The sequence below is a fragment of the Calidris pugnax genome, unplaced genomic scaffold (assembly GCF_001431845.1).
Source record: "Calidris pugnax isolate Ruff unplaced genomic scaffold, ASM143184v1 scaffold56, whole genome shotgun sequence".
NCBI lineage: Eukaryota > Metazoa > Chordata > Aves > Charadriiformes > Scolopacidae > Calidris > Calidris pugnax.
Window position 1 is genome coordinate 5,393,532 of NW_015090839.1, and position 27,192 is coordinate 5,420,723.

Sequence of the window (27,192 nt, forward strand, 5' to 3'; positions counted from 1 at the left end):
CTACTTTCATCTGATGCCTTAACTGTGGTGTTGCCATACACTGATAAAAAGAACTAAGGAAAAGCTTCTGCCTAAGATCTGCCTGATATTTCTAAGACGTTCTATGCTGCCCCTCACAAAAATCAAGAACTTTCTGGATCAGACAAGTCTCCACCCAAGAAGAATTGCAGTCAGTCAAGCAGTACAGGAAAGGAAAGACAGAGGTGAACAAGCCAGCTGACAAGACTTCTGAAGGTCTGCTTTTTATCAAGAATGGAATTCCATGGTACAAAGAGCTGGTTGGTATTTCAGCAACTCACCAAAAATTGTCAAAAAATTCTACCAAAAAAATCTATTTTGAAGAAAATTGCCAGTGGATTCCTATCACGTTCATGTGTGAAAGCACACCTTAAAGCCTGCTCCTGCATCATAGGTGCAGACAGCTCACCACACTGGTAAAACTCCTGCTAGCTAAAGAAATAAAAATAACCATATCTGGGAAACATGCTTAACAGCGAGATCACTGTAAACAGCCTTTATTGCAGCATACTTTGAAGTAACAGCTCAGCTGCCCCAGAGGGTTACACGTCTGCTTTGCTGTTTCAAAATCAAAGCGGGTCAGCAGCTCCATGTGCTTCTGAGACAGCACAGGGATCAATACCTGTACAAGAGCTCTGCCTTCTGTTGCTTTTGGGTAGGAAGGACATTGCTGAGCAAATTCCCCACCGATTCCCCACAGCAACCCATCTTTACGAAGTACACTTTAATTAGCTGCTGTATCTTTCTGAAGAGAAAGGCAGAAAGAGCCTGAAGAGTGACGTGCTTCATGGCGTTAGAGTTCATAGTCATCTGGGTGGTAGAGCTCACTCATGAGGCGGTAGATATAGGACGGTGCGTTACCCCCAATGTTAGAAATGAAGAGTGTGATGAGCTCTGGAGGGACGTAGTCAAACACTGGGCAGTGAACATTGATCTTTGCCAGGATCTCCCCTGTAAAGTGAACAGCAGCAATATTAGACAAAGCAACTCAAAGTACATTTAGCTCTCTGCATATCTTCCTGAGCCCCTGAAGAAACTGGCTATGCACATCCCACCCCGAAGTCAGTACCAGAACATCCTGAATGCTTTCCAGCTTCCTCACTGAGGCCACTGAATTAAAGGTATACAGCAATCTTGGATGAATGGCAGCACTCTCTTGGTAGATTTTACGCCTGAAGAGTGACATGCTTCATGGCGTTAGAGTTCATAGTCATCTGGGTGGTAGAGCTCACTCATGAGGCGGTAGATGTAGGACGGTGCGTTACCCCCAATGTTAGAAATGAAGAGAGTGATGAGCTCTGGAGGGACGTAGTCAAACACTGGGCAGTGAACATTGATCTTTGCCAGGATCTCCCCTGTAAAGCGAACAGCAGCAATATTAGACAAAGCAACTCAAAGTACATTTAGCTCTCTGCATATCTTCCTGAGCCCCTGAAGAAACTGGCTATGCACATCCCACCCCGAAGTCAGTACCAGAACATCCTGAATGCTTTCCAGCTTCCTCACTGAGGCCACTGAATTAAAGGTATACAGCAATCTTGGATGAATGGCAGCACTCTCTTGGTAGATTTTACTGATAAAAACTCCACAACCCAGATGTAGATTTACTAATTGCCAAAAAAACCCCCCTGCCATTAGAATACAAGAATTCTGATGCTGCCAAAATTATTATTTAAAGAAAAGCTTGGATGGCCAAAACCAAAAAAACGATGCCAAACCTGGTATCTCCATTTCAAAAGTCTTTGTCACATAGAAACGGGGCTTTGAATGAGCCTTTGCTATCTGAAAATGGGCTTGGGAGCTGATGCCTTTCTAAAGATGGTGCTTGTGTGGGAAGCCCACTGCAGAGACAACAGGTTTCAACAAGTGGATCACATAACAAAGTTTCAAGAAGTTAACATTTGAGTTGTAGGAAGGAAAGGAAGCTGCCCTCAGTTTTGGGCATCTGCTCTGTCCCACAAGAAAATGCCACCTGCTTGGCATCATTATCACAATCCTGTAATAAAACACTGACTATTTCAGAGCAGAAGCAAAAGTGCAAAGATAGTGCTTTTTCCATACTTTCTGTAATAGAAAGTTACGTGTAAAATAGGATGGTTCCCAGTACTATTTTCTACTTAAGCACTAGAAAAGGATTTTCTGTCCTGGGTTACTGGTCAGTCTTATGTTTAAACTTTATGTGAGCTATTAAAATTTTTTTGTAAAGTATAGCCTGAACCAGCTTGACCAGTCTGTATGAAGAAGAACCAGTACCTTCTGTGAACGGCAGCACTTCCTGTGGTGACACAAACTTGTGGAATGAATCTTCTTCATTAGGGAACTGAATGAGAAAGAATACAAGAAGGTCAAGAGTTATCTTAGTGAAACCAGATCCTGGGTGCTGGAAGAAACTAAGGCAGAGGAAGACAACTCGCCAGGTGATACTACATCTGTTTACAATAGAGTGCCTGTGCCTAGAACCTCTGCAACGCCTGTGGGTGAAGGGTTTTTCCTCAGAGCTTTTAGAACCTTTTATGACCTGGCTGCCATTCTGCAAAGCCAAGGGAAATGGAGCAGAGAAGTTACTTCCTCAGTCTGCAACTTCACCTGACAATACTGAAAAAGTACTGAGTGTAAGAAACAGCTTAGAGCATCTCCCTCCTCTGTCAGTACACAGGGTCTTTCAACACCAAAGATATAACTTGAGACCTGCTGTGGATGAAGAAAAATAAGTATGGTGATGTCAGTCTGTAGCAGGCAGCTGTCTACACTCTTACACCCAATGCACTGCTTACTCAGCACATGGGGATCTGACGTGTGCCAGATTTGGCTGAGGATCTCTCTGAAGTCAAAGCGCTAGATGTGGCAGATGGCTCATTTACCAACCTCTCCCTGGGACAGATGGTGCTCCCCACCCTAAATCCACCCCCATCTCTGTTGTAGAGGAGGTGCAGTCCTGAAGAGCTGCTGTACTTACCTGGGGTGAAAGCTTGAACATGGGGGCACAGACGATGAGCGGAGTGGAGTGGTGTTTCGCTGCCAGCGCCAGAGTGTGAGTCCCACTCACAGCAATCAGGGCACCATTGGCCAGGATTGTCTTTGTACCAATGATGACCTTAAAAGGCAAATCAACATCAGATAGCACGTTCCATGGCAAACTGGGGAAGGAACGCTTCCTGGCTCAGGCCCTGCTGGATGAGGACTCTGTCAGAAGAGCCAGCCAGCCAAAGGCTGGAGCTATAGGGCAGCTGGATGCCTGATCTGTTTCATCTGGCACTGGCTCTGCACCGAGACGTTCCTCTCTAACAAGAGCGTGACTCCAGCATGGTGAGGCCAGCTCAGAGAACTTCAGAGGACAAATGTATGTTCTACTGCAGGGAACACCAAGTAGAAACTGGGCTATGTTCCATGTTGTTCTACTGTCCCTGTAAAATGGGAATAATGTAATGCAGCTTAAAATATATAGATAAGTGGTGTGGCTGGATTTTATGATGTTAGAAGCACTTTTTTTTTTTCCCCATTTTGGGGTGCCAAGTTTTTATCTCTAAAAGTACAGAACAGGTCTGTTCAAAAAGACACACCTTGGTGATTCCTTTCCCCATCCATCTTGTGTTCCAAGCAAGGGGAGTTTCTCCCCTTTGGAAATGCTGCTTTTGGTTCCATCTTCTTTAAAAACTGAGATTAATCCTCTGAGGGTCTCCTGGCTTGCTCTTGCTTTCTTGTAACTTTTCTGCCTGTTAGCCAATAAGGCAGAAAAACCTATCACCGTGTAGTTAGTCACCGTGCTGACTTGGGGTTCCACACTGAACTATTACAATTTTGAGTCAGTGAAGAACCACGTCCATCACTGCTGGGACCTGCAGCCGGTGTGGGAGCCCAAGCACACAACCTGCCATGAAATCCCTCCTCCACCGGAGCCCTCCTTACCTTGTTGACTCGAGACATGACAGCAAAAATAGCTGCATCGCTCATGACGGTAGTTTCAATGTTCTCTTTAGATAGTCGGACAGCCATTTCGTGACCCTAAAAAGAGGGAGAATCCACTTGGTCCCCTGGGACGTATCTCCTGCACTGCAGGTGTAGAGATACCAGCAATCAATTCTTGTCTGAACTGCAAAAATAGCAGGCAGTGGAGCACAAATAGAGCCCTGAAGGACGCAGGGTAGGATAATGAGCTGCCTTCAATCTCTCCACTGCAGAGGAACTTTGTAACGTTCAGCTTGTCTCCAGAGACAAGAGCTAAGTAAACGCACGAGACAACGCAGCGCCTGGAGAAGACAACCAGCCTGGGCCTCACCTGGCAGAAGGGCGCACACTCGGCCACGATGACCTGGAACTTCCGCTTGCGGGCAGCTTCCTTCAGGAAGGCCTCAACGGTGCGCGAGTAGCCAATGGTCATGATCACCTCATTGGAGTGGATGTGCTCCAGCGCCTGCATGGCAATGTTATCAGTGGTGCCCTCTGTAACAGAAGGAAGCTGTGAGTGGACAAGCAGCCCAGGAAAAGCAACACGTGTGCTGTTAGAGCTGTCCTCCAACAAGATCATTTTTTACTAAAGTGATGCCATGGGCACTAGTAGAGCAGAAGCAGCTTTACTCCCCATTATTTTTACTGGTGGAGAGGGACCAAGAAGCTGATCTTGAATACCCCATGCTCCCTTGCTACTCACAGAAATAGCTGTATTGAAAACTCCACCATGAGGGGAGTGGATTGTGTGTAGCCACCATTCCCACACAACCAGTGACAGAAATTCAATGTTTTTACAGCTGAGTAGCACTAGAACCACCTGGAAAGGAGAGACAGGGCCACCTGGGCCTCAGAAGAAGAGTCAGGTGCCTGATCTGTCACAAGATCACAGAAAAAGAAAAACGTATTGTAGTGCTTTGTCCACAAGGGTCAGGTTACATCTGCACAGGGATTAAGTTCAGCCTTGGCATATTTTTGATACTCTTCTTCAGAGGACTCAATTTATGACTTCCCAGAAGACCAAAAGCCCCCCCAACTTTTCCCTGCACAAGCCAAAGAGGACTTAGTTAAACTAAGTCCTGGGAGCAGCAGGACTTCAGTTCCTTCACTGCTTCAGTTTAAGCCTCCCACGTCCTTACTGTTTTCTTTCCACCCAAGAGGAGGGGAAAGCATGAGTCCCAGCCCACGAGAAGGTCCACTCACAGGACAGTTCAGACCCATCTGTACCTAGCTCTATTAGCAGCTCGTTAATAGCTTCAATAACGTTAGATCTGAGGGGAGGATAAGGGGTGCTGAAATCCTCGCTCAGTCCTCCGGAAGTCAGGAGTTTGTGCAGGGATTCTTGCTGGTCGCTCTCCTCACTGCGCCCGTGAAGCCTGCGGAGAGAAGCAGCCCTTCAGCCCTGGCAGAGAGCGCGGGGGGGATGGCCAGGCCCAGCTGGATGTCAACATGAGGAAGGAAAACCCCACACAGAAGGCCCACCACGCCACGCCACGGAGCTTCCCTAGCTGCCTCTGGGGATCATCAAGTCCAACCATCTACCCTACTCTACAAAGTTCTCCCCTACACCATATCCCCCAACACCACATCTAAACGACTCTTAAACTCATCCAAGGATGGTGACTCAACCACCTCCCTGGGCAGCCTATTCCAGTGTCTGACCACTCTTTCTGTGAAGAATTTTTTCCTAATGTCCAGTCTCCTCTGTTGCAGCTTCAATCCATTCCTTCTTGTTTTATCGCTAATTACCTGTGAGAAGAGACCAGCACCAACCTCTCTACAATGTTCTTTCAAGTAGTTGTAGAGAGTGATGAAGTCTCCCCTCAGCCTCCTCTTCCTCAAACTAAACTGTCCCAGCTCCTTCAATCGCTCTTTGTAGGATTTGTTCTCCAGGCCCTTCACCAGCTTTGTTGCCCTCCTCTGCCTCAGCTTCTCCTTGTAAGGGAGATGCTCCAGGCCCCTCATCATCTTCACAGCCCTCTGCTGTCCCCTCTCCAGCAGTTCCCTGTCCTTCTGGAACTGGGGAGCCCAGAATTGGACCCAGTGCTCCACATGGGGCCTCACCAGGGCAGAGGGGCAGGATGACCTCCCTCGACCTGCTGGTGACACTCTTCTTGATGGATCCACCACACACCCCCCCAGGCAGAGTTTCACTGGAGGAAACGCCATCAGCGACACTGAAAATGGCAGGTGACACTGGATCGCTCTGCGGGAGAGGTGATGGCAACTACGGGGGGTCTCAGGGCAGCAGCACAGACGGGGCGGGGGGGCTGCCCGGGGCTCCCGGGGGGCTCAGGCAGCGGGAGGCCTCACCTGCCGTACTCTTCCCGGATGACCTTCAGCACCCGCCGCACCATGTTGCCCACCGTGGTCTCGGAGGGCTGGGCCGCCGTCATCCTCCGGCCCTCCGTCCGGATCAGATCCATCAGCTCCCCTGCAAAGCGGGGAGGATCCCGGTTACCGCTGCTCGGAGCGCACCCGCCCCACCACGGCCCCGAGGCGTTCCCGCCGCTCCCCCCCCCGCCGCCCGGCCCTCACCGGCCCGGCTCCATCGCCCGTGCCCGATGATCTTCCGCAGCAGCGACAGCGTCTGCCGGGCCGTGTCCTCGGAGCGCGGCCGCTCCCCGCCGCCCCGCAGCCGCGCCACGAAGGCCTCGATCTGCTCCGACAGCTCCGAGCTGCGCTCGGCGGCGCCCGGCATGGTGGTGATGGTGGTGATGGTGGCGGTGGCGGCGGCGGCGGCACCGGGGCGCCTCACGCACCGCTTCCGCTTCCGTCCTGCCCCTTCCCCATTGGCGGAGGCTGCCAAAGCGCTCCTACCCCCCCCGGCGGCAGCATAGCCAATGAGAAGCGCGGCCGGCGGGTGGGCTGCGGCGGGGGGGGGAGGGCGCTCTGGTAACCAAGGAGACGGGGGGTGACCCCTGACCCCCCCGTACGGGGCTTGAGGGCCGGCGGTGGCCGGGTCTCGTTGCGGGCCTCGGTACCGGGGGTGAGGTGGGCCGGGGGTGCCAAGGTGTCGGATCCGGCCCCGCTTCCGGCGTGGCTCTCCCCGGCAGGGCTGGGGAGGTGTGTGCTGGCCCGCACGCCGCCGTTGACGCCTTCGTGGAGGGGAAGGCTGCAGGCCGGCGTCAGGAAGGGCCTGTGCTAGGGAATGCAGCGTGGGTACGGCAGGGAGGGAGGCAGGGAGGGAGGGAGCCGGGTCTGTGCCGAGCAGCAGGGAGAGCCCGTGTGCAGGGATTTACTTTGGACCGTGTGATGTTCTAGATGCAAAGAGCCAAAGCAAATGAGGTGGGAAAGGCGCAGTTCCTGGCAGTCCAATTGTTCCTGCTGGCAGAGCCAGAACCGGCCCTGGATAAGGCAGGAATGTAGCTCCTTTGTGTCTAGTTCCTGGAGCTCTGTGTCCAGGGAGCAGGCAGGAGCCGCGGTGTAATTTTCATTGCAGTGCTGCTTTACTCCATGGCTCTGCTCTGTGTCCTGTTGTTTTAGATTAGGAAATCAAAGCCAACTGGTTTTTGCTAGAAGCTTTCAGCAAGTGCTTCCTGAAGGGGCCTTTAGGGTCTTGGGTGCTCATCACATCTTTTTTGTGCTTGTCTGACTCTTCTAGGGCTTGCCCTACAGCCAGCTGCCATCACCGGCCTGTTTGATCCCCAGCAAGTTACCAAGGGCTGGAGCACTGGGTCTTGAGGATGTATTGCATCCTCCAGATTTGTGCAGGGTAATGCAGCAGCATCCTCCAGATTTGTGCAGGGTAATGCAGTTCCCCCTTTTTTTCCTCTCTGCACAGCTGTGTTGCAGGCAAGGCAGGGGAGGGCTGTCTGTGCCATCGGCTGCCTGCCACTGGCCATGCATTGCCATGTGCCAGCTGCTGTGGCGTGCAGAGACTGCTCCCACACAAGCTCCCTGGGACTGGGGCATGCAGTGAATTGGCAGAAAAAAATAATAAAACAAAATAAACCAAAAAATGATTGCTTTGGAGCTTTCCTTTGTTTGTTTACTTATCTCACTAGTAAACAGAGCAGCTCTTGGAGATTAGGCAGGAGGGAGAAGAGGAAGGGAAACCGGACTCTGAGGTTATGACCTCCTTGTGGATGCTGGGCTGTTTACATTCCCTGCTCCAGTCCCAGTAACTATTGCAGGGCAGTTTCTTCTCAACGCTTTTTCAGGCTGCAGGGGTTTTTCCCTGCTCGTGCCGTTCCTGCCCTGTTCGCTACAACACTTTCCACTGGGCACTGCTGCCACAGCTGGCCAAGGACTGCCAGCAGTCCTGTGTCCCTTGAGGGGCAGAGTCCTGCGCTTGGTCTGCTGCCTTGTATTTCATGAATGAAAGGCTGTGAATGGGGATTTCAGGAGCTATTAGCCCCGTGGAGCTGAGCCGAGCCAGAACCTGCGGCTCTCTGGAGAGCTGAAAGGCAAACCCCGGGCTCTGGCTGCTTGGAGGGACTGCGGCTACAGGACATCTGGTTGTCATTAGCCAGCAGCTGCCACCAGGAGCCAGTCAGTTAGACAGGGAGTGCCTAGGAGGGATGAAAAGAAAGGAGTGAGGAAGAGGAGTGGCAGCAGAGGGAGCATGGGGCAGGTGGGGAAGGCAGCTGGAAAGCTGTGTGTTGGTGTCCTGGTGTACTCAGCTGAAATCTCGCTGCCTTGCAGGCTGCGCTGGCCACCGTGGCAGAGGCAGTGTGTGTGTGGGTGCGTGTGTGCAGCCCTGGGCAGCTGGAAGGAGACTCACCTGGGTGGTCCACAGCTGCCATCTGTTACAGAGCGGGACCCCCCCCCCTCCTGCCACGGCCACAGGGAGCTGCCTCCTGCACAGCACACCCTCCTTCCCTTCCCAGGTGTATCTGGGTCCCCTGGGGCAGAGTTGGCCACTGTGGCTTCCCAGCTGGTGCATGAGCCAGGAAGGAGGCTGACACAACTGCAGACGGTGCTGGTGCTGGGGCAAAAGAGCTGAGCAGGGGATGAGCTGGTCAGCTGAGCAAGGCAGCGTGTTTTCTGGGCCTGCAGAGGAGTTGAAATGTGGCTCATCTCCGAGAGCTGCCAGCCTGCCCAGGACAGCATCCGGCTCTGTACCATCAGTGGTGGCTGCTGGAGACACTGCTTCCCTTCCACTCGGTGAATTCTGCCTCCCCAGGGGCTGAATGTCATCCCCCAAGTGCTTGTGTGAGGGAGGAGAAAGCAGGACAGGGGCTGGGTAGAGCCTGGGAGCACTGGGAACATCGTGTGCTGGGAGGCTGTTTGGATTAGAAGCTCTCGGCAGATAAGTGGGCTGGATGAAATGCCAGGGAGGGGAATCAGAGTTTGCTGAACTCTAGTAATTGGACTTGTCTGCAGCACCCGGGTAAGCAAAGCTCATGCTCTGTGCAGGCGAAGGGAAGGAGCCAGCAGGCGAGAGCCAGCAGAGCCACAGCCCAGCAGGAACACTGGGGCAGGCTGTCAGCACAGCATGGGATGTGAAGACTGGGTAGGTGACACAGGGAGAAGCAGTGTAGGGCCCTTGCTGGGTGCCAGAGCCACTCGCTGAGCACAAGTGACCGTGTTAAGGATAGTATGGTGTGAAGCACACGAAGAGAAAGATGCACCAAAGGTTGGTCTTTGAAAAGTTCATGCTTAAAGGCCAGAGGAGATGGCTCGAGCCCAAAGCTCTTACAGCCACAAATGTGGAGGCAGAGCTGCAAGGAGGGCAGGAGTGAATCTGCTGAAGGGCTGAGGGAGCCCAAACCAGTGTTTTCTGCATGCTATGGGGCAGAAAGTAGGTCACTTAGTAAGTGAAAGGGATGGAAATGACGGGCTGAACCGAGTGCTGAATGCAGGTTTAAAACTCAGGCTCCCGGGGAAAGAAGACAAAAAAAACCCAACCCCAAACAAACAGCTGGTGATCAAAAGCAGGTACGTGGATGCTGGGAGGCTCAGCCCTGTGGGTCTGGAGGTGCACGCAGACGTTGCCTGAGTCACCGGCAGTTTTGGCGTGCTTGGAATTCACAGCTGACGCTGCAGATACCAGGGCACGTGTTCTGCTGGTCCTCGCTGACGAACCTGGTAACAACCATCCCCTGAAGTGGTGGTCCTCGGGAAGGCATGGCTGCTGTAACCGCCTGGGTGGCCGAGGAGAAACAGGCAGGGCTTGCTGTGGGGAGTAACCAGATGGATTCAGCGAAGCCTCAGGTTAGTGAAGGAGTTGATGCGGCTCCTTGCTGAGCAGCCCGTGTGTACGTGCGCCTGCCTCTGCCTGGAAAAGGGCTGCTGGCTCATCCTCACGTCAGCACAGTGCCCACGGGCAGGCCCAGCCCGCAGCCAGACCCCTGTGGTACCGATGGACTCCATGATCCCCACAGGAAATGAGTAGGCAGTTCTGAATCCGGCCCAGGGACTGTCTCTCCTCGCCAGCAAGTTTGCCATTCACGCCCCCCTCCTTTTCGGAGCCTTAAAAATAGAGACCGAGGCCAAGAAGCCGGGAGGGTGTTTCTAGGGCTGGTGGTGGTGGAAGCAGCCCAGGCTGGGCTCCCCCTCGCCCTTCCCGGCCCCTGGGGGAAGCTGGCGTCCAAACGCCTCCCCTGGACGTGGAGCCTCACTCGTCGGCTCGTTCATTCGCGGCGGTTCCCCGGGTCTCCTCTCGGGATGCGGGCAGCTGGAGGCAGCCGGTTCAAAGGCCAGGCTGGTCAGGAAGAGGAGAGGGAAGTGTGGGAAGTCACTGCGTGTCATGTAGGAAAACAAGCCCCGGCGAGGGAGGAGGGAGCCCAGTGTGGGGCTGGGCGGGAGGTGCCGGCCCCAGCATCCCTAACGGAGCTCCGGGTCTCCCTACCCGGAAAAGGCGTTGGCTTTGCTCAGTGCCACCAAAGGCACAAGCGGCCTCAGGAGTCTCGGTGGCACCGCGCAGGTGGTGGCCGTGGCTGTGTCCCCGCTCAGAGGGCAGACGGCAGGCTGGCCGGGCCAGGGAGGAGGTGATGCCGGGGGTCCGTCCCTCCAGGCTGGCTTCAGAGAAGCCCCCCAGCAAACCCGGGGCGGCTGCAGGAAGCCGGGCTCTCAGGGGCGAGACAAAGCGTGGCCCGGCCGCTTTGTGGTCACCGAGGGGTCCGTGACACCAGCAGTCTGGGCTGTTTCCTGGTCACCGGCCAGCTCCCCGCAGTTCCTCCGCTCCCGCTCCCGGGGCCGCAGCTGGCCCCCCGGGGCTGGCTTTGCTCATTGTCTGCTGCCTGCGATGGCAGCTATTCAGTGGCTGCCAGGTTTCGGGGAAAAAAGAGAGAGATGAGCCACTCCTCCGCCCACGCTCTGGGAAAGCCTCCGGGATGAAGCCCTGCCGACACACACGTTCGCTCTCCCTCGGCAGGGAGACTGCCCTGCAGAGCCTGCGTCCCCCTGCCGCCCGCATCCCCCATCCTCATCTTCCCCCCTCCTTCATCAGCAGACGTGATGGTGGGGAGCAGAGCTTGGAAGCAGCCCAGGCTGCTGCCCCCGTCCCGCACAATAGCGGAGCCTGCTGCTCCCCCCGTCTCCTCGCCTTGTTTGCCTTCCAGAGCCAGGCAGAGTCTCGCCGTCACTATTATTTTGCTTTGTGTCAATATTATGACAGCTCGAAGCAGGAGAAACTGCATCCACACGATAAGCGGCCAGAAGCTCTGAGGCTGGGCGTGGATCAGGTTGGGTTTTTGGCAGGGGAGAGAAGTGCCTGGCAGCCCCTGCCCACCGGCTGGCCGGGCTGGGAGAGCTGGGAGGCGAGGGGCAGCAGGCGATGCGTGCCCGTGTGCCTCTCCTCTCTGCTCAGTGCTCGCTGCCCCTTCCCCCGGGAGATAAACACGGTGGATGTGCAGGATGTCCTTGGTTCTCCTGTGGAAAAGTCACCTCTGTCTCTTTCCTGAGGAATGGGGCTGCTCCACTCCCACCGGGAGAGAGAGTTCCATCCCATCCCCGGGGCTGCCATACCCGGTCCAGGCCTGGGGTGCTCCATCTCTGCCGGTGGTGGAGGGTCACACACACGCCGCTCCACCAGTCCGTCCTGGCCGCAGCCTGTTTGGGCTTTCCCAAGCCCAGCGCTCTGCAGCCTCCGGAGAGAAATTCCCACAGGCTTTTGGGGGCTCCGCTCCCACCCAAGGGCTTCTGGAGAGGAGGTGAGCTGTGCCGTGGGTGCTGCCTCTCCGCTTCCCACCCCCGGCACCTCCCGTGGAAGGGGCTGTTGTTTCGGAGCGGTGGCTGCGGCGGCTGCTGACTCCACGCTTACCTGTAGGCACCCACGTATGCTTGGGGCTGCGGTCGAGCTCTCCGGTGCCTCGCCCTGCTCCGGGGCTCTGCTCTCCTGCAAACACCCGTGGTCCGGCCAGTCCTTGCCACGCAGAGCTGCCCGGCCGGCCACCAAACGCTGAGCCTGGCAATGTGTGCTCCCCGTCACCTCCCTGCCGGGCACAGCTGACTGATGGCTGGGCTGGGGGGTGGCCGATCGTCATTAACCCCCCCCCAGTCCACTGTCAGCACCGCTTTGCCACCTGCCTGCAGCTGTGCCCTGGTGGGGAGGCGACTGTGTCCCCTTCCCCAGGCTCAGCCTCGGCACCAAACCAGACCTGGTGTGAAAGAGTGGCACTGGGTCTGCCAGCCACCAACCTGTTCCTGGAGCGCTGGCTGGCTGAGGGCCACGGCTTCCCAGGGTTTGGGTCTGGCGATCTCAGGGACCCCGTCCTTGGTGGCATCATCCCTGCCCCTGTGAGGGATTTAAGCCATGCCCAGGAGCAGCAACCAGACTTGCCGTGGGTTCCCCTCGTCCAGGTCTCCTCCAGCAGCCCTGGTGCCCGTCCCATGTCCCTCCGAAACTCGTGTCCAACCTGGGCCAGTCCCGGTACCTGTGACCCACGGGGACCAGACCCCGCTGTCCCCAGGCATGGGGATGGGCTGTCAGGTGCCTGCGGTTTCGGTCACGGGTCCCCAGGGAGGCCAAACCCCCCCCATCTCATCCCGTCCCGAGGAACCAAAACAAACAGCAGAGTTCCTGCCACGTGCGGCCGGGGCTGACTAAGGCCGGACGCTTCCTCCTGCCTCGGGCAGCCGTGGCCGGGGCCACGAGCCACCTCCATCGGGGTGCACGGCACGGCCCATTTCCCCCTATTGTCAGGCTCCCCCCCGGCAAACACATCCCCCTGTGCACCTGGGCTGGGAGGAGGCGCTGACGCCACAGCAACCAGCCTCCAGGAGCCAGGGATGTGCCGCTGCCGGCGTCTCTCGGGGTTGGGGCCACCACGGCAATGGCCCTGGGGAGTCCTTCAGGGCCTGGGTGCCCTGGTGTTGTTTCCTTGAGGAGCAATGCTGATCATCCAGGGATCACTGGTGCAGCCCTACTTGCCTTCCAAGGGCACCGGAGAACCCCATTTTTCCCAGAAGAGAGCAGCAATCTCCTGGCAGAGAGGTCTGGATTTCCCCCTGCAGAGGGGCTGGTGCCCAGGAAGCCCCTGCCAGACCATGCCCATCCCCATTGCCGCTCTCACATGTGGGTACACGCAGCTCCAACCAGCCAGTCTCCAGCCTTCTGCCTTTTGCCTTCTGTTCTGCTGCGGAGACACAACTGAGCTGGTTTATCCCAACGTTAGCTCTGGACCAAGCCATCCGCACTCACTGGCAGGGGAGCTCAGGAGAGCCTAAGCCAGAACACCGAGGGTGAAACATGGGCGCTCTGGGATGAAGGGCGGGCGTGAGGAGCCCAACACCTCACGTCTTCATGCTGCTTTGACCTTGGGAGTCCCATCACAGCACAGGATGTAGGTAGCTGCTGTGGGGACTCTTGCCCGCCGGGAGGGGTGGCAGCAGCAGCCTGAGGGGGAAGCTCCCTGGGGGAAGCCTCCAGCCCTGATCAGCCTGGCTTTGGTGTCCTAAATAGCAGCAGCACAAAAATAACGCCCTGAAGATTTCAGGGGTGTTCTCCAAGGGCTCAGCGGGTGACAGGAGGTCCTGGGTGCAGATGGCTTAAAGAGCGACACGGAGGAATTTTGTTGTGCTCTTTTCATTGGAGATGTTGAAGGTGGGATTTGGCCGGGGAGGAGACACCCTTGAAGGGATTTTGATGCTCAAATAGGGCTGTTTTATGGAAAAGGAGACTTAGGGGGTGCTTGCCAGTGGTGAGAGGGGTGAGATTTTGTGGGGGAGAGCTGCTGCCTGTGCTGGGCTCCTTCGGTGCTCCCGGGCAGCCGGGGACCCTGCCCTTGCCCCTCACCCAGCAGGTGTAAGAGCCATGGAGGTGAGCCTGTTCCACGAGGGGGATGCACCATCATTCCCCCCATCTCCTTCCCCCCGTCTCCTTCCCCAGGGCTGTGAGCAGGGCAGGGAGGGGGCACGGGCAGGCGGTGGCATATTTGAGGCGATGCTTTCAGCCCTCAGCCGCTGCCTGGGGCTCACTGCAGGGGAGGCATCTGCCCTTTAAGGAAATGTCTCTATTTGCCTTCTGTCCCTGGCCTGTCCCCTGAGCCTCCTCTGTCCCTTGTTCCCAAAGTGCGTAACTCTGCTCCCCAGAGCCCGGTGGGAGGCGACGTGAGGGACACGGTGCATTTATAGCAGCGACCTCCAGCCCTGTCCTGCAGCTGGGGAAGGGTAGGCTCGGCCCCTGGGGAAGGAGGGCGGCAGAGGGGAAAGCGAGTGGCCATGGCCCCAGCCAGCTGGATGTTCCTCCCTTTTGCAGGAGGATGTTGCTGGTCACAGATTACCAGCGTCCAAATATTATTTCTCTGCTCCTGTCTCTGCTCCGTGCCGCCTAGAAAGGGGATGCTCATCCCAGGAATGTAAACTCTGCCCAAGGCCTCTGAGGAAATAGCTTCAGACCAGGAACAGGATTGCGCTCGGCAATTAAGGGCTGGTCTCCCCAGCCACACGGCTTCTGCGGGAGAGCCCTTTGCTCCAGCGCCAGAGGCTGGCCTTGTGTCTGAGAGGTGGCCCCGAGGGACCTTCCTGCAAGGACAGGCGTGAGGCCCCGTGTGGTCACGGTCTCTGCAATAACAGGATTCTGTCTGTTCAGGGAGTTGGCAGCAGCTGCTCCTTGGGGCAGCCTCTGGTCCGGGCTCTGGGGTGGGAGGAAACACTCCCTTTGCCCCCCCCAACCTCAAAATTGATCCTGGGGAGATGGGAGGGACCCCTTGGCCCAGGAGAGCCCGTGGGATGGCAGAGGGAGAGCACAGGCATGCTCTAGCCATTGCAGGAGGGATGTTACCTGCCCCTTGCTGCCCAGCCAGGGGTGAGAGTGTGAGCAGGCACCCAAAGCTGCTGTGGCAGCCCTTGGCAGAGCCTGGCAGCCCCCGGCAGCCGCTGTGCTGTGCTGTGCCGCTGAGTGACGAACTGCAGTGCACTCGACCCCCCAGCAGCGCTGGGATTTCTGTGTGCTTATCTCTCCAGCACCTCCCTGCTAATTTGCCAGGCCCTGCTCCAGCAGCTTTCCCACACGCTCAGCGGTCCCAGCACAGGGAAACTCCAGCCAGAGCCCAGCTCCCTCTGTTGCCTGAGCTGCTGCCACCTTCCTGGCCTGGTGGGGCTGGGGACAGGCGGCCGGCACATCCTGCATCCCTTGGGGACAAGACCCCACAGGGCTGGGAGCAGCCCCTGTGGGCCTGGGGACTAGCCACCCCGGCATCCTCACACCGCAGGAATGGACCTCACACAGAGGTGGCCAGGGAAGCCCTGGAGCAGCCTCCCCGCTCTCCCAGGAGGACAGAAACGTGAATCCTGGCAGGGACACAGAGCCCATTATTTCCCTGGGACCCGCAGCCCACAGGGGATCGTGTTGCCCACTGGCATCTCTCCCCTTCCCACCTCCCGTCGCTCCAGCTTTCCTGGCCGCTGGGGCTTAAAAATAGAACAGAAAAGGCCACAGAGCTCCTCTGGGGTTACCCTCGGCAGCAGGATTTGGCCCAGGGAACCACTGTGCCCCCTTCCTTCCCAAGCTGGAGGGACCCCTCCATGGCAGACAGGACCCCAGGATGGTGTCCCTGGGGCCGAGTGGGCTGGAAACACCCTGTTGGGCAGGCGTGGGGTGGCGTGAGGGGGAAGAGGGTGGGCGAATGGCCATGAGGTGCCTGGGTGGGGGCGGGACAGGGCAACGGCAGGGGGACGGGGCGGATGGATGGATGGATGGATGGATGGATGGGTGGATGGGTGGATGGATGGGTGGGTGGATGGATGGATGGACAATGCTGTTTTGTAAGCTTTGTGTCCTTAGAAAATGAGACAAAAAAAGTTTTTTATTTTCTAAAATATTTCTATATTATTTCCATTAGATTATCAAGCCTTTTCTTTTTATCTGAGGAAACTAAGATTACAGCAATTAGTAGTAATAACCATTCATGCCTTTCTTTGGTTAAATGTCACTGCTGCTGGTGATTTCCCTGCAAGCTGTGCTTTCAGACACCTGTAATAAACAATTAAGTTTCCTTCTATTAATGGTGGCCTCAGAAATTGGTGTGCAGCCAGGTGCCACCACCAGGTAGAAGACTCACAGAGACAATTTGCAGGAGTTTTGGCCAGAGGAGCCACCCAGCTGTGCCACTGTCTCTTGTTTCAGGGCTGAGGGTGGCTGCAAGACACCAGCAGGAGAGGAAACAGTGGAAAAGCAGATCCATAAGTGCTGTGGATGTGGCCCTGTGAAGGAGTTGAGGGAGCACTCTTGGAGCTGAGGGAAAAATGGCAACTTGGAGAGGTGCACAAAGAGCCCCCTTGCCCAGCTCCTTGTACTTGAACAGGGTTGTATCAGAGAAGTCTTAATGTCCAAAATGATCTCTTTGGGTCTCACACTGCCGTGAAGGCTGTACCTACCAGTAACATCTGAGCAGTGGTGCTCTGCAGTTCCAGGTGCACTTCAAGCCTGATGACAGATCTCCATAGAGAGATCCCTCTAAAGACAAGAGTAGAATTAGGGGTTTTAAAACCCCTGGTTTTAAATGTCCTGGTACCAATAGAAGTAACAGAGCCCTACAGAGAGGTGAAGTGGGGAGGCGGGGGGGAGCAAGGTACAAGAATTTGGTTGTGCTTAAAAAAAATGCAACTCTTTGGAATGAAAATGTAAAAGGAGGGAGAAAATGGACCAAGGCAAATGTTGAAGGACCCCCACTCCTCCCCGCCCCCACCAGCGCCCGCCTTTCCCTCCCTACAGGCCCCGGAGGCGCGGGGGACCGCCAGCACGGAGCCGTCCGGTGAGTTGGCAGCAGGCGGCCGTCGGTGCCCCGGCTGGGAGGGGGCGGCATCCCGGGGAGGGCTGCGCGCAGGGCCGCTCGGTACCCCTTCTCCCCCCTGCCCCCGGGGCCGTTATTCCCCTGGAGTCCCGCGGCGACGCCCGGGGCGGGGGTACCGCGGAGCCGTGCCGGGGGTCGGAGCAGCCTGTCCCCCCCGCACCTAGCCCGCCCCGGGCGCTTGCGGCACCGGGCAGCGCCGCGGGCTGGAGCGGAGAGCTGCCCTGCCCCGGGTACCGGGCGGGAAGGCTCCGCTGCGACTCCCGTGTGCTCTCCCCGCCGGGAAACCCGAGGGGACGGTCGTGGGCTGCGCTGCGGGGCTGAGCTTCGGCGTCCGCCTGGGGAGGGCGAGGGGAACCGGGGGTGCGGGGGGGAAGCAGGGTGCCTGAGGAGAACAGGGAGCTGGCGGGCAGGTGGAGAGAGAGCTCATTGAGGTGCGTGCGTGAGCCTTTGCACCGCAGTGGTGATGGACTTGCTCGGGGCACAAGGGGATCCTCCGCATCCCGGTGCCCCCGTGATGGATGCGGGATCCCGCCGCAGCTGCTGCACCTGCCCCGGCGGCGGGTCGGCTGGGCTCAGCCTCTGCGGGGTGTCTCCTTATAGCCCCCCCCACCCCGGTCTCTTGCAGTCCTGAGCTTTCGGGAGATCTGGAACCGGAGTTTCTGCCGGCCCCTGGAGCAGCTGGTGGATGTGATTGCCGAGTTCCCCAACGAGGTGGAGTACATTTTCAGACCCTCCTGCGTCTCCCTGCAGCGCTGTGGAGGCTGCTGCGGGGATGAGGGTCTCCGCTGTGTCCCCGTGGAGACAAGCACGGTCACCATGCAGGTAAGCACTGCCACCGGGGGGCTGGGGCAGCGTCGGGGAGGTCGTGGGCTCCTCGCCGAGCACTGGAAGGGTGAACTTGCAGCTTCACGTCTTCCAGACATCGTAGCAGCATGGGTAACAGGGCAGAGGGGCTTACTCATAACCATTTAAATACACATCAAACCATAAGGGTCTCTCTACCTGCTCTTTGGGCTTGTCCCTGAAGCCAGATGACACCCCTGGTGGTACTGCTTCCCTGCCCTCTCCTGTCTGCATGGTCTGTCTGGCTGACTGCCGTCACTTTTCCAGACCTTTCCTGTCCTGCCGTGGGGTTGGAAGTTTCCCAGTTGCCTGTGACTCTGCCTGCTGGGGCAAAGCAAGCGCTGTCGCTGAATCGCAGGGAGAAGGGAGGCTCTCGTGTGTCAGGGGGTGCCTGTGGTGGTGCTGACAGAGAAGGTGTGCTGGGGGCTTGAAGGGCTGCGTCAGCTGCACTTCCAGTCCCCTCTGTGGGAGCTGTGTGGAGTTGGGTGGGAGATCCTGGGCTGTGAACAAGCTGCTGGGCGGCTCTTCCCCGTGTGCCAGGCAGCCGTTGTCACCGCAGCCCCTTGTGCTGTGCTGTTGGACACCAGCCTGCTGCTGACTAGAGAGTGCCCATGATAAATCACCAGTGATTATGGTCTCTCTGGGGTTGAAAGCGTGCTGGAAGGCAGGGGGGGAGTCTCCAAAAAATCTTGACTGAAGTGGAGCAAGAGCCTGACATGAATGGGAGTCAAATTCCCAAGCACGGGTCTCCCTCCACAGCAGGAATCCTGCTGCCGTGCGTGGGGTGACAATGTCAGGCACTTCTGTGGGGGCTGGTGTGGATCACGCCAATGATGGACACATCCTGTGAAGCCCCTGGATGTCCCAGCTGAGCTGAGGACTGACAAGTGGTGGGCCAAATCCTGCACCCCATGGACTGGGGAGGCACCGTGGTACTGACCCGAGGATCGGTGCTGTGGGAAAGGGGACCAGGAGGAGGCAGCAGCAAGAGGAATGGCCTGGAAAACATGACTAGGGGGAAATTTCCATCGGAGATGGGAAATGTGCAAAGTGGCCAAATATGTGAAAGTTCTCCACAAAGGCAGAGAGAGAAAAATCTCCTCTAAGGCTGGGAAATCCCAAGATCATGGGACTTAAATTACAGCCCTGAAGACACGGGGTGGCTCTAGCAGAGCTTCCCAAGCTGCTGGGGTGGCCGGGACCTGGCTGGGGCTGCCAGCGTGCGGAGGTGGAGTCTCTGCTGCCGGAGGTGCCGAGGAACAGGTTGGGCACGCGTCTGCCCAAGGGGCTGGGGTGTCGGGGCAGCGCCGTGGGACTCCTTCCAGCCCCCTCCTGCTGCTGGCTGGGAAGTAACCTTTGCTCCTCTTCCAGCTCCTGAAGATAAAGCCGAACGGGGAGGCACCCTACGTGGAGATGACATTCACCGAGCACAAGCAGTGCGAGTGCAGGTAGGGACCCCCAGGCTCGTTTTGCCCCCCTGTGCCCCTCCAGCACGAGTGACCCTGCCATCTCAATCTGCATGTGGGACAAGAACACCCTGGGGGCACCCTGGCCGTGCTGGGACGCCCCTGCTATCTCCATGCTGGGGTTTGCTGGTGCTTATGGCACTTGCTCAGCTGCAGCCTGCTCTGCATCTCTGCAGCCTGTCCCCCCCGCAGCCAAGGGGGTGCAGAGCTCTGTCTGCAGGGCTGGAGCTGCTGCGGCACCCCGGCTCTGTGAGCAGGGATGTCTGTGCCCCCCACCCCTGAGGCTGCTTTGGCATGTCTGGCGTGTGCTCCTCTGGCTGGGGGAGCTGCCTGTGGGTAACGGAGCAAGGCTGGTGGCTGTGGGGCAGGTTTTTGGTGTGCAGCAGCATTGCCCAAGGTGGTGGCTCAGCAGGGAGCTCTGTGGCTTGGCATTACCTGAGTGTGACTGTGGCCCAAAGAGAAAGCTGAAGGGCCAGGCCTTGGGCTTCCATTTTAAGGAGGCTGCCCCATCCGGGGCTGGGGAGTGGGTTTACATCCGAGCCAACAAATGAAAGCTTAAAGATGCAGCACCAGCCCGGCATGGATCATGGATACGCAGCGCTGGCCCAGGATGGATGCGCAGCACCGACCTGCCGCAAACTCCTGGCACATGTTTAACCCCTCAGGGTGCTCACCGTGTCCCAGAAGTGGTGGGAGCTTGGGCAGGACGGGGCCTCTGCCCAGGGGCTGCAGTGCTGTGGGAGCAGGGAGTGACTCTGGTGCTGGTCCCCGCTGTGATGCCTCTCCAGCACCGCCTGCGCGGGGTCCTGGCGTTTGCTTTCCATCCTGCCCCCAGGGTGATGTAGTATTGCGAAAGCTGGGGGCTGCGTCCTGCTGGGCAGCTGTTAGACACGGTCCTTGCCTGGAAGAAGAGGATCCCCTGCAGGGTTGGTATTCCCCGGCAGTTGTAAGAGCGTCAGTGCTGGAGCAGACCCAAGGCCCGTCCAATGCTGAGTGTGTCCCTGGAGCATCTGTTGGTGGATGTAGAAGAGGGAGCGGGAAGAACACATGTGTTACTTCCCCCTCCTCTGCTTCCAGCTATTTTCCGTGCAGGGAATTTCCTGAGCCTGTTGTGGTTTTCCTACCTAGGGTAACTCCCTGGGGATCTTGTGTGAGTACTTGTGCAGGCTGCCTTTGGACATGTGTAAACTTCTTGCTTCTGCAGCACCTTTCAGCTTCTCCCTAAGCCGCCTTCCACACCTTGACATTGCTCCCCTTTGAAGTTCAGCGTAGGCGTGGTGGATGTCCTGGCCTTGGCCCCTATAGGGGATGCTTAAGCCAAGTATGTCGTGGCTGTTGTCTGAGAACCACTACTGAGACTTTGCAGCAAATCCCACGTGTTACTCAGGATGTTGCAGCTTGTTTAACCAGCTGAGCTATGGAAGCTGTCACTGGGAGCAGCTGGAACTCAACCTGTGCTTCCTGGCCTCACGGGCGCAAAGTGTGACATCCCCAGGGGAGTCACCAAAGCCCACTGTCCCTTGCCCCTTGGCTGTCTCTGCCCACTGCAATCAGCGCCTGGCTGAGGGGTTGATAACATGGAGAGAAGTCATGTTGGGCCTGTTTTGAGTGTGAATGATAACGGGTAGCTTGTGCTGCGCACTGGGGCATCTCAATAAACCCCCTCACTCAACAGACAGCATGGCCCAAGCAACCACTTCACTCTGTCCTTTTCCCACCCCACAGGCCCCGGCAGGACCTGATGAGGTTGGGAAGGTAAGCGATGTCAGGGGTGGCGTTACTGGCTGGGGTTGTGGGTCTCATCTCCCACACATCAGCCTCTCTTCTGGTACTTTCCTTTTGAAGGAGGAGGTCCAAGGCCCGAGGTAAGAGAAGACAAGACAAGAAGAGACGTAAAGACTGTGAACTGTAAGTGAGAAGGGGTGGGTATGAGTGGTCTCTAACTTCTTTGGGATGAGCAGCTTCATTAAGCCTTTAGGTCATTACTGACGCAGTGAGCAGTGAGGGACTTGTGCAGAGCAGACACAGGAGAAAGCAGGACAGAGGGGACAGTGGGTGGCTGTGGGAAACAATAGGTGCTGGGTAGTCTCCAGGCTCAGCTGCTCAAGGGTGGTCAGTCCACCCGGGTTGGGGATGGATGGGCTGGGTGACTTGGTGTGCAGCTCTGTTGCCATCACAGACCATGCTGGATTTCCTGGATCCATGGATTTCCAGTTTCAACCTCATCTTGCTGCCAGCTGTGTCCTTCCTGGAGTCCTTGACTAGTCATTGTTTGGGTTACTCTTCCCTTTCCCTCCTTACATTCAGCTGACTGTCTCAAGCTGCTTGCAGTAGCAGCACAGTCCGGACTCTTCCTGCAGATGGCTTTGGGATGTGGTGCCCGTGGCTGGCACCTTCCTCTTGTATTTCCCTGTTCTGTCTGAAGTTTGCTGCTCGGGGCTCAGCCAGCACCCGCAGCCCCATCACCCTTGCTCCTCCCCGTGAAGAGGCTGCCTGTGCTCCCTACCCCACACTTTGGTGCTGGGGGGCACCTGGGGGAGAGCGGGTGAGCCTGGAGGTCCTGCTGTCTGTTCCCCCCGCCCATCCTGGCAGCACTCACCCCGTGCCATGCTCTCTTTGCAGATGTGGCACACCACGCAGGTAGCCTCCGCTCTGCCCCCGGCCTCGCTCCTGCTGCCTGGGTTTGAGCCAGCTGCCGTTCCCCCTGGCATGGGGGACCCTCTCCAAGCAGCGGTGGGGAGCGGGACATCAGGAAGAGCTGACTGGACTCTTGCTTGGCCCTGGTGGGAACACAGCCTGGAACCCAGGACTCCCTTGCCCAGTCTGCGCTGCTGGCAGCAGGACAAAAGGACCCATGACGAGGCCTGGGGCTGAAGATGAGGAGCTCGAGCAGCGCGTTGGTGTTTGACAGCATCTTGGGGGCAATGTGGAGCGGAGCTGGTGGGCGTGTTGCTGGAGCTGGCTGAGGACAACATGATGTCGGGGGTGAACAGAGACGGTTTGGAGGGTTGCAGCTGCAAAACCACTCTGTCCTGCCAGTGCCCTGCAGCTGGGGAGGAAGGAAACCTGGGCGGGCAAGGCTGCAGGGCTGCATCCGTCCCAGCCTTGGCACGGGGCAGCCCAGGAGGGTGCTAGGGAGCTTGCCTGAAAAGTCCTTCTGGTAGGGAAGGGGAGGGAGTTGGGGTTGCCAGGGCTCCTCACATACTCACAGCCACATCCCAGCCTTGCCCCTACGCAATAAACCCCCGTGGTCAGACACAGGAGCTGCAGTGTGAGGGCTCCTGTCTGCTTTCCAGCAGCTGCAGGCAGCGCTTTTCCCCATGGGCACCCCTCGAGGCTGGAGGAGGGCAGTCCTGCAGTGGTCCAGGATTTGTCCCCAGCATCAACTCCTGCAGCACCCGAGGGGCTGTCCTTGGTGTGATGCTGGAGATGGGCAACCAGCAGGTCAGGACCAAGCTGCTTCCCCAGGCTGGGGGCTACCCCATGTTCTGGAGCTCAGGTGGGTACTGGGAGAGCCTTGGAGGAACCGTCGTCTTCCAAACCATGACATGGGGCTGGTATCTCTCACGATTCACCATCCTCATCCTGTTCTCACCCCAATCCATGTGGCTGGGCTGATGCAAGGTTAGGGCAGTGGGAGTAGAGACTGCCCATGGGCCTTCCCACCCAAGAAACACCCCACCAAAGCTCACATCACTCGGGAAGGGGTCAGGCTGGCCTGGGAGCCCTGTCTCTTGCTGGGACCATGCTTGAGGGTGTAGGGGGCTGGTGGCCTTCATCAAGGTGGCTGTGGGTGCCGTTGTTTTCTGGTTTTCCCATGCAGCTGGGTTTGTGCCCAGGTCTGGGGGGGCATCCCCAGCCCTTGTTTCTGGGTGCCTTAAGCAGTGCCCCTGGGGCTTTTATTCTCCCCTTTCCCATCTCTGCTGCAGAGGAGCTGGGGCTGGATGCCAAATGCATTCCCTGCTGCTTCATGCGAGCTGTGCCCTGGAGCAGGAAACCCTGAGGGCAAGCTGGGCATCCCTGGCCTGGGGTTAAAACAAAATCCAGCTTCAAGCAAAAGTCTGGAGGGCAAGATGTGCAAAGGCTTTAAAGTTACCATCAAATGAGGTGAGCTGTGGTTTATCCTGCACTGAGGAACAAGAGTGGTGTTGGGGTCCAAAGCAACTCCTCCTCACATCTGACGTGGCAGCTTATAGCTGGGGCAGGGTCCCTCAGAGCCCTAATGCTGGTGCTGCCTGGGTCTGGCACAAGGCCGTGAGGACAGGGCAGGTCCTGTGGCAGTGGTACCCTGGCAGGCAAAGCCGGTGGTGGGTGTTGAGGTGATGTGAACTTCCATGCTGCCACATGCAGCATGGCATAGAGCGGGTGAGTGTACCCGTACACCTGGACATACCCTCCAGGAGCTGTCTGGATCACTTTTAGACCCCATTTCCACTTCTGGCATCCACAGTGTCCTGGGGTACAGCCTGTGTGGGCTCTGCCTCAACAATGGCCTGTGCAGCTCCTTCTTGGCTGCCTCATGGATGGGGGGTACTTGCTGCTCCCCTTCCTGTGCCACTCAGAGTTTGTAGGTTCCAGTGGCCTGTCCTGGTCTGTGCATGTGTTCCCTATCCCTGTGTGCCATTTCAGCCTGGCTGGTTGCACTTTGAGGCTAAAGGAGAACTGTGTGCAGCACTCGAGGGATGTACGTGATGGTTTCTGTATTGTTTTTAACAGTAGAAGTTTCACTGCAATAGTATTAAACCTTTAAAAAGGAAGTTGCATAAGCCCAAGGATGTTAATAAAAAATAATTTTGTCAAGAGTGGTGATTAGGGTTAAAAAAAAAATCAAACAAACTCCTTCCCAGCGGCTTTTCCTAACAGTTCCTGGTGTGGGGTGTCACCTCTTTGACTGCTGCTGGGTGCTGAGAGTTTTCAGGCAGCTCTGCTCAAAGCCAGTGGGGCTGGGCACCTGCCTTGCACGAGCACCCTGTGCCACTTCTCCCCCTGCATCGCCCAAGCCCCCCAGGTGCTGTGTGCGGCCTCATCCCCTGCTCCTCCCATGGCATAGGGTGTTGGAGTGGATGGCAAGGACGTGGGCACCACCAGCATGGGAGGTTTCGAGTGGCATCTCCAGGTGTTGTGGCTCTCTCCAGCTCTGGGGGCCTGTTTTACCAGTGAGGGGAACCCGATGAGTCCTAGCAGCTCCCCAAAGCTCCTGGGGCTGCTGCAGGCACCATATGCCCAGGGGATGACCAGTTTCCTTCCATGCCCCCCTGCATGTCCCTGTCCCTGGATGTCCACCTTCCTCATCCTGGGGTGGCAGGGACTTCCAGCAGGACATTGTGCCCAATGGTGATGTGAGGATCAGGTTGGGGGCCTGCTGCCACGAGGGGAGAGTGGGACTCCTGGCCTCAGAGCTCACAGCTGCTACCCATATTGCCTATCAAGGAGGCTATTTGTCCTCCTGTGTTGCTCCCAGCTGTGCCTTTTTTGCAGGCTTGCACCAGTAGCTCCTGTCAGCCCTCCCTGGCCACAGCAGACGTGTCTCCTGTGCACCCTGACAAGGTCAGCTGCTTCTACAGACCCCCACATTCCCCAAGTGCTGCAGAACAGGGCTGTAGGAAGGGACTGGTTCCCTTGTAAAGGGACTGGGACAGAGCCCACCCCCAAAGCCAGCAGGGAGCAGAGCAACCCCATGATTGGTCATCTATGGACTGGCAGCAAATGTGCCCCAGCCTCACTGCTCCCAAATCTCCATCCTACCCCTTGTAGACCGGTAGCTGCCTCACGGGAGCAGCACACCACTGGGTTATCAGCACCCCTGGGCTCCCTCCCTTTGTCTCCCAGCCTTACAGAGCCAAGATTTGTTTAATAACAAACTTTTAGGAGCCAGAGCTGCAGCAGGATGGTTTAGAAGGAGAGTTATAGGGGCCACAAAACATAAGCTGGGCTCCAGACCGCAGTAGGAACAAAGCATCACATATTTTGGGGGAAGTACCTGGAAAGGTGATGAGGAGATCAACCCAGAGATATAGCATCATAGCTGATGAACCTCTGATGTTAAAGTTTCACTGGTAACCTCCAGCCTCCCAGATCCTGGGATGCCAGCATGTACCAGCTTCTGCAGGGGCTGGACGCAGTGACCATCCAGGCTGGTGTGGTTGTGGTGGGGCCAGCTCCCATCAAAGTAAAACCACCTTTTCAGAAACATTTGCTGTCGCAATGGGATGTGCTCAGAGGTTGGGAAGGGATGGCCAAAGATGCAAGTGCCTCCTTCTTTCCCAACCAATCTTAGCACAGTCTTTCTTAGGGTATCACTGGGATTTTATTCTGGCTGTCCTCCCTTTGCAGGTCCCCTTCCAGCCCTCCAGAAAGAAAGTTATTTGGACCTGGATTGACCATCCCACAGAGGCAGCAAACCAATTGGCCTGGTTGAGCACTTCTGTCTCCCTCGCTAGTAAGTGCAGTGATCTGGTGGGTCCTGCAGACCTGGCCTTCTGAGAAAAAAGACCCTCCCTGGGCCAGGAGGCCAGGAATGTGAACTTCTGGGCTAAGCCAAAGACTGACAGGAACAGTGTGGTGAGTAGGACCCGAGAGGGGATCATCCCCCTGTACTCGGCACTGGTGAGGCCCCACCTTGAGGGCTGTGTCCAGTTTTGGGCCCCTTACCACAAAAAAGACATTGAGATGCTGGAGTGGGTCCAGAGAAGGGCAACGAAGCTGGTAAGGGGTCTGGAGCACAAGTCTTAATGAGGAGCAGCTGAGGAGCTGATGTTGTTCAGCCTGGAGAAAAGGAGGCTGAGGGGAGACCTTATCACTCTCTACAACTACCTGAAAGGAGGGGGCAGTTGTAGGGGGGTCAGTCTCTTCTCCCAAGTCACAGGCAACAGGACAAGAGGAAATGGCCTCAAGTTGCACCAGGGTAGGTTCAGGTTGTATATTAGGAAACATTTTTACACGGAAAGGGTTGTCAAACATTGGAATGGGCTGCCCAGGGAGGTGGTTGAGGCACCATCCCTGGAGGTGTTCAAAAGACGGGTTGACATGGTGCTGGGGGACATGGTTTAGTGATGGTTTTGTCAGAGTTGGGTTGATGGTTGGACTAGATGATCCTGAAGGTCCTTTCCAACCTAGATGATTCTATGATTCTATGACATTTTCCACACACAAAGCATTTGTTAACCACCAGCTGCCATTTTGCTGCTCCTCGATGCGTTTGTGCTGTGCGTTCCCCTGTTCTCTCTATTGAAAACAAGTTTCTAAACCCAAAACAAGCCTGGTAAACGAGTGGCAAAAGGGGCAGCCGAGAGCCCAGAGCTGGGGGGGGCAACGACACCCACTTGCAAGACGCAAACCAGGGAGAACCCCCAGTGCCCTGGGCAGGGGGGGACACACAGAAGAGACAGGTCACCCAGTGTGTACCCCCTGCCGACTGGGTGGGCAGGGAGCTGCTGGAGCGGGGGCACCCTTCCAGAGGTGGGTGGAGGCAAAGGCTAATTTAAATCACGGCTAATTGCATGTTACGGGAGGAAGGAGACAGGGTATCAAAAGCAGTCCTTAATGAACGGGAGCTTTATTAATTAAGGACAATTAATGGTGACTAACGATGATACGAGGCGCGATGGCGCTCACGGCACCTTAACGGAGACATGAAGGACCTGCCTTGGGGCGCGGGGGGGGGACACCCCCAGACGGGACCCCCCTGCACCCCGGCAGGGACCCCCGGGGCGGCCCCCGGTGGGGCGGCCGGGGGGGGG

General features: G+C 57.0%; 2 protein-coding genes across 2 annotated transcripts; one reads left to right on the forward strand and one right to left on the reverse strand.

The window, feature by feature from the left end:
* Positions 1-487: 487 nt before the first annotated feature.
* EIF2B2 (eukaryotic translation initiation factor 2B subunit beta) lies at positions 488-6,664 on the reverse strand. Its single transcript, XM_014941806.1, has 9 exons — positions 6,502-6,664; positions 6,277-6,397; positions 5,191-5,339; positions 4,295-4,458; positions 3,925-4,020; positions 2,975-3,112; positions 2,272-2,338; positions 1,191-1,373; positions 488-786 (listed from the first exon to the last, which is right to left on the reverse strand). Exons 1-8 carry the CDS (start codon positions 6,662-6,664, stop codon positions 1,216-1,218), a joined length of 1,056 nt encoding a protein of 351 aa, XP_014797292.1. The 3' UTR covers positions 488-786; positions 1,191-1,215.
* Positions 6,665-17,005: 10,341 nt separating this feature from the next.
* Positions 17,006-24,210, forward strand: PGF (placental growth factor). Its single transcript, XM_014941629.1, has 6 exons — positions 17,006-17,105; positions 17,770-17,966; positions 19,359-19,435; positions 21,179-21,208; positions 21,299-21,361; positions 22,076-24,210. The coding sequence occupies exons 1-6, from the start codon at positions 17,006-17,008 to the stop codon at positions 22,095-22,097; spliced, it is 489 nt and encodes a 162-aa protein (XP_014797115.1). The 3' UTR covers positions 22,098-24,210.
* Positions 24,211-27,192: the final 2,982 nt, after the last annotated feature.

Coding starts and splice junctions, on each gene's coding strand:
- EIF2B2 (XM_014941806.1), bottom strand. CDS start 6,664: ATGCCGGGCGCCGCCGAGCGCAGCTCGGAGCTGTCGGAGCAGATCGAG. Junction 4,021..4,294: donor AGTGTGCGCCCTTCTGCCAG/GTGAGGCCCAGG, acceptor CCCTCTTTTTAG/GGTCACGAAATGGCTGTCCG. Junction 1,374..2,271: donor AGTGCTGCCGTTCACAGAAG/GTACTGGTTCTT, acceptor TTCGCTTTACAG/GGGAGATCCTGGCAAAGATC.
- PGF (XM_014941629.1), top strand. CDS start 17,006: ATGTTGAAGGACCCCCACTCCTCCCCGCCCCCACCAGCGCCCGCCTTT. Junction 21,209..21,298: donor GACCTGATGAGGTTGGGAAG/GTAAGCGATGTC, acceptor TTCCTTTTGAAG/GAGGAGGTCCAAGGCCCGAG. Junction 21,362..22,075: donor AGACGTAAAGACTGTGAACT/GTAAGTGAGAAG, acceptor CTCTCTTTGCAG/ATGTGGCACACCACGCAGGT.